Below are 6,556 nucleotides of genomic sequence, written 5' to 3' on the forward strand. Positions count from 1 at the left end.
GTTTAATTTTATCAAAATCCATGCTAAATATGCTTTTTTCACAACTTTAAAATTTCACCCAAGCATAAATATAAAATTCACTTGAAAAATATAGAAAAATACATTTAAATCACTCAACACTCTTGACAAACCTCATTCACTTAATAAAATACATAAATCAAAAGGCCACATTGGCAATAAATAACACAAGGTATCAATGAAGGATCTCAATAACATTAAACCAATTTTACTTGGTGTTATCAAGAATTACAATCAAATATAGTCTTATATCATTAGGTGAAGTGTGAATGACAATTTAGATTCTTGTGAATGACATAGCATTGCACATGAAATACATTTTTAAAATGTGTACATAATCAAAACAAAAATTTATATCTACATTATTTATTTATAATAAATAAATGAAATTATATGAAAAGTTTTCATAGATATTTATTCACTATAAAATAAGAATTCGAATCTCTAAAATTCAATCTTATTCAATGTTTAATTAAAGAAAGAATCAGAATTATGTAACATTTTTCATTTCTTTAATTTATATTATCAAAGTCAATGAGTAAATAGATGTGAACACATCAAATCCAACAACCACAAAATTAAACATAAATACATAAATAATATTTCATAATAATAATTATTTTTGCCTACTCTAAATTAATAGTATAATTTATGTTTTTTATTTTTATTGACATAAAGTCAAATGTTACATTTTGATTTTCTAATGAATTGATGAACATTTTTTTAATTTTGTGTAAAACCAAAATAAATAATTAAATCTATATTATTTATTATAAAAATCAAATCAAATTATATAACAAATTTTCATAGATATTTATTCATTCTTATCAGAAATTCAATCAGTAAAATTCAATCTTATTCAATTTTTTAGTAGACTCTAACTTTTTTAATTTCTTTAAATTATATTGTTAGAGTCAATGAATAAAAAGAGGTGCACCCATAATACATCAAATCCTACAACCACAAAATTAAATATAAATACATAATTAACACTTGTTAAACATTATTCTCACCGACTCTAAATTAATAAATGATTTATATTTTTAATTTTATTGACATATAGTCAAACGTTACATTTTAATTTTCTAGTAAATTGGCGAGCAATTTTAGTTTTCAGCAATTTTTTAATTATCTGCAGGTAACCTAATGAGCTGTCATGGCGAAGATTAATATACTTAATTTCTTTAAAAACTTAAATAAGTCCGCGCTCTTCACAGGCTTGTTAGTTGGTAAAGGAAAACCTTATGAGCAAGATATTCTGCATGCCCTACTTTTGTTGGTTGTTGAAAAATAAATAAAAAGAAATCAGTTGCTGACAAAAACTTATTTAAGCGGAGCCTTATTCTAAACTTGTTAGTTGGTGAATAAAAGTTTCCAAAGGTAGATCTCGATAATTGCGAGATTCTTTCCCCTTCAACATTTACTACCATATTTATTGGTGGGACAGTTCAATACCCTTATTTTATTCTTAATGTTCTGATACCTCATTTTACTTTATCTGGAGCCATTGGCACTATCTCAAGAATTATCTGGTCTTACTAGATATAATAGTCATGGTGACAAGAAGCAATAATGTGGTATGATTGCTGGGCCATTTCTCCATTGACTTGTTCGCCTTTCCAATATTAAAGTTGCATAATAATCACTCATCGTTTCTTTGTGGGGATTTAGAGTCCAACCCAAAATTGAATATAAAGATATACATTCATATTCTGAGTGATATAGCAACTAAAATAATATCAACATGGCTACAGACCATTCGCTTTCATTAGAGATTAATGGAAAGCAGAGCTGTGATGGCAATACTAAAGCTCGCAGCATTAGACAGATGATTAATTCTATTGTCCATTTTGACTGCTTTTCTTCTGGAAAAACTACAACAGAAGTTGTTAACGTAGAGGAAGATTTAGAAGAGCACTCAGCAGTTCATCCAAAGATGGAGAAGAAACGTGGAGGATGGAAGACTTTTCCTTTTATTATCGGTACTTAGAATTTCTTTTATCATGGTGTAGAATTATTCAACTTGAGATAATTTATGTGTTGTTATTAATTCTGGACTGCTGTATGCAGGAAATGAGCTATGCGCTGCAGCAGCAATCACAGGCCTGGCTGCAAATATGATCGTTTACTTGATTACAAAGTTTAACATAAAAAGTATTGAAGCCACTCATATCATCAACATATCAAGTGGAGGGAATGATCTCTCTCCATTGATTGGGGCATTCCTTGCAGATGCATATCTTGGCCGTTATTGGGCTATTTCCATTGGTTCATTTCTCTCATTTAGTGTAAGTGCCCCATTACGATTAAATGGCCATGAGCTGTTATTTGTCAGACTCTGTTCTATGATTTCCATATATTGGGTGTTTTATCGCTACTTTTTCAACCTGCGTCATCTTTACTTTTTGTTGGCATATGAGTGTTTTTACAGTTTATATGGAATTCAAATTATTGTTTCTAAACCAGCCATTTCATAGACATTTCATATCAGAACCAGCCATTGAAATGTGTGATACTTGAATATAAAAACATATAAAAATGATCTATGATTTCCCATGTCCATATTGGGGTGTTTTATCTCTAGTTTTAAACAACAGCGATGTCTTTAATTTTAGTTTAATTTTAATTGGTATGAGTTTCTCACAGTTGATGTTCTATTCAAATAATTGTTTCTGAAACCAATTGTATATGTTTTAGATCAGAATAAAAAACACATACAATTGATTTCAAAAACAATCTTCAGAAACAATCTCCCATATTCTTTGATTTAACTTAAGAATTGTACCATGTGAGCTCAAATCTTTCTTTTTCCCAAGTTTATGAACTAACTGTGTATCTTTGTCTCAGGCAATGGTCATTCTAATGCTGACGGCCATGATAGACACCTTAAGACCACCTCCATGTGGACCCCAGCTACAAGCTTTGGGAAGATGCGATGCTCCCAACAGAAAACAGTATGCAGTTCTCTATCTTTATTTTGCCTTGACAATTGCAGCATCAGCTGGGATAAGATACAATTCCGGGACTTTTGGAGCAGATCAGTTTGAAAAGGGTAGTGCAAAAGGAATGAGACAGATTCAGAGTTACTTCAACTGGTATTATTGTGTGCTGTTTGTTTCAATCGTGATAGCCTCCACTGTAATTGTGTATATTCAATCCAGTATAAGCTGGGCAATGGGATTTGGACTGTGTGTGCTACTAACAGGAATATCAATGCTATTTTTCTTCTCGGGGACAAAGTTGTACAATCGTATCCATCCAGAGGGCAGTCCCTTCACAGGACTTGCCCAAGTGGTAGTGGCGTGCCTCAGAAAAAGAAACCTGCCATTGCCTTCTAATGAAGAGGAGTTGTACAGTGGAGATGGAAGTGAGTCAGGGCTTCCCCTTACACAGCAGCTCAGGTATTTTCCTATAGCCTCAATATTTGTTTGCCTCGAAAATTTCTTGAGAATAAGTTTTGCATTAGTCTTCGGTAGCTAAGAGGTGGAGATGGAAGAGCTTAAACAGTTCAAATTTAGATTTTAATAGAAACAAAATTGATTATAAGATGAGAGGTGTTGACGGAAGAGCTTGGAGAGTTAAAATTTAGATTTTAATATAATAAAAAAATTGGTTAATAGTTAAAGATATCTGTAGTTAGAATTAAATAGTGGCAATGGGTAAAGTATAATGATATGAACCGTTCACCAAACACCATACCCCAGATAGAAAATTTAGTATATGTAAGACTGGGCCCCATTCCTGCTACGGAACAACTAGGGTTTGACTTTCAACATGGGCCGCTCCTTTTTGTCTTCTCTTTGGTTTTTTTCTCGAGTGCTTTTAATTCGGCGTATCTTATCCTTTGCCTCCTACCACGGGTTTAATAAATCTAGGGTTAACTATGATCAGAAGAAAATTTGAAATATTTTTATGTTTTTTTTTTTAATTTTTTTATATGTTAGTTTTTTGAGTCTGAGCAGAAAGTTATGTCTAGTAAAAGTTAGGATAAAATGTTGGGCTTCCATTCTCAAAAGGTTTGTGTGACCGGAATCTCATGAACTATTATATGTTGGATTTTCTAATGGAATAGATCACTTTTTGGCTTGCTTCAATTCTGTACTATCTTGATCATCCACAATACCGCAGGTTTTCACTTAGGTGTTATCATCCAAATTCATAATTCGGACCAACCTAGGTGATGTAAGATGAGTTATGCTTTTTTTTTCATTTTATTTTAAAATTATTTGTTAAAAAGCTTTTTTTATTTTTGGGTTTAGATTGTTTGTCTAAGATTTTAAATGATTTTAATTATATTTTGTAATTTTTTTTGGCTTGGCTTAGTGAATGACCCTACCTATCTACTATTTGTGTTACTTAAAGACAGTTTAAAAGGACATGATATAAGTCAATTTTCAACAAAGATATCTTATTTAACCTATTAATGTAGTTCAATGTACGTGCTGTTTATCCATTAAATTTTTTTCATTAAATAAAAAGGATGATAAGTGTTCTCGTTCTTAAAAAATCAAAATGGTTGTATAAAAAAACAAGAAAATTAGATTAGTAACAAATCATTAATACAAAAGATCGACACCATAAAATATCTTTGAGCAAGTCAGTTTCACTAGTAGAGTCACCAACAATAATAGTTGTCTTCTTTTCAATTCAACTCTAACCTATCTATTTAAAATTGATTATTTAAAAATTCTTTTGTTTTATTCACATTATTTAATTTAAAATATTTATGTCATTATTTAATTTCAAAAATAGTAAATATTGAATAGAGGAACATTTACTAATGACAGCAATCATGTATACAAAATACTAACAGGTTTCTCAACAAAGCAGCCATTAAAACGGCGAAGGACTATTCCTCAGACGGGCATATAAACCAGAACCCATGGAGACTCTCCACAGTTGACCAAGTAGAACAACTTAAATCCATTATTAAAACCTTGACGATCTGGTCCTGTACAGTCATCCCAGCCATTCTGTATACCCAGCAGAGCACATTCTCAGTGTTGCAGGCATTGACAATGGACAGGCATTTAGGTCCTCATTTCAAAATACCAGCGGCTTCTTACATTGTCTTCAATCTGTTGTCCTCTGCAATAACATTATCCATCTATGATAAAGTGTTGGTTCCGTTGGCAGAAAGCAAGGGGATAAAAATAACACAACTGAGAAGAATAGGAACAGGTATGGTTATTGGTGCGATAGGAATGGCAGTAGCCGCCATGGTGGAAAGAAAGCGTCTGAATGCAGTCCATGCAGAGGTATCAGCGCTTTGGTTAGTTCCTCAACATGTTATAATGGGGTTGGCAGAAGCGTTTTTGAGCGTAGGGAAAATTGATTTCTTTTATGCTGAATTTCCAGAAATAGTACGCAGCACAGCTACAGCTTTGGTCGCTGCAGGGATTGCAGCGGGCTACTACCTGAGCAGTTTGTTGGTGAGTATCATTCATAAAAATAGCGATTGGCTTGCAAATAACATAAACGAAGGTCGTCTTGACTACTTTTATACCCTTCTATGCGTAATGGGGGTTGTGAATTTTGGCTACTTCTCAGCATGCGCTCGCTGGTATAAATACAAGACAAAAATCTATGGTTCCAATGAGATCTCCCCTTCTTGAAAAAATACAGTTCTACCTTGCTTTGTTAAATGATCTTAATTTTGCGCTCAAGTCAAGCATCTCAAAATTGCACGGCAGTCTGTATGAATTTATAAGATGTTTGATTTTTTTGATCATTTTTTTAAACGCGTAACATTATTTTATGAATGATAATGTACATCTTTTTTTTCATTTTTGATAATATAGGTTAAAATATGTTAATCAAAGGTAGTAAAAAGTGTTGGAATGTTAATCTCTCCACATGCATGTGATCAATTGTAGTTTGAACTGCACTTCATTGCATGAGATAAAAATAGAATACTGGTAATTTCTTCCACTTGCATGAGAAGACCTCTAGTTTTTAAGTGCTAAAATAAGAGTTCTAAAAATAGAATTTACATCAAGATTTCAACTGCATGTTTGTTTTTTTAATTTTTAGTTGCCAGTTATGTGCCAAAGACCTCTATACAAAGAGGTAGATTGTAATGAATTCTTTGTCTTTAATCATTCAATCATTGATCCTTGATTACCTGATCAAGAACTGTTTTGTATTCAGTTTTGAATAAATATAAAATTTTATCTGCTTTTTGAAGCAATTTTGTGCTTATTGCTATGTAGCAATTTCTGTCTATTTTTTATTTTCTTCATTTGGTATCAGAGCCATTTTCTAGAAATTATCTGGGTTAAATTGTTGAAGCTACGGGAAGATCCAAGAAGATCCAACTAGAAAGAAGGAAGGTCGATGAGATAAGAAGATCATCGTTTGCAAGACAAAGCTTCGCTGCCACGTTTGAAGTCGCAGGAAGACCACAATCAAACAAGGATGATCTTATGTTGAAGATTCTTGTAATGGAAGTGTGTTGCCACTAGTTGTCGCTATTCTAAGTGTAAAATTTGAAGACAACCACAGGTGTTGAAGCATGAAGCCAACACATCAAATCAAG

At 32.2% G+C, this 6,556-nt stretch overlaps 1 protein-coding gene across 1 annotated transcript; it reads left to right on the forward strand.

Annotated features, from left to right (window-relative positions):
* The first annotated feature begins 1,762 nt into the window (after positions 1 to 1,762).
* On the forward strand, positions 1,763 to 5,698 carry LOC131037176 (protein NRT1/ PTR FAMILY 2.13). The gene is made up of 4 exons (XM_057969247.2): positions 1,763 to 2,000; positions 2,089 to 2,306; positions 2,866 to 3,419; positions 4,832 to 5,698. Exons 1-4 carry the CDS (start codon positions 1,763 to 1,765, stop codon positions 5,631 to 5,633), a joined length of 1,812 nt encoding a protein of 603 aa, XP_057825230.2. The 3' UTR covers positions 5,634 to 5,698.
* Positions 5,699 to 6,556: the final 858 nt, after the last annotated feature.

This window comes from Cryptomeria japonica, chromosome 9 (assembly GCF_030272615.1).
Source record: "Cryptomeria japonica chromosome 9, Sugi_1.0, whole genome shotgun sequence".
In the NCBI taxonomy this organism is placed as follows: Eukaryota; Viridiplantae; Streptophyta; class Pinopsida; order Cupressales; family Cupressaceae; genus Cryptomeria; species Cryptomeria japonica.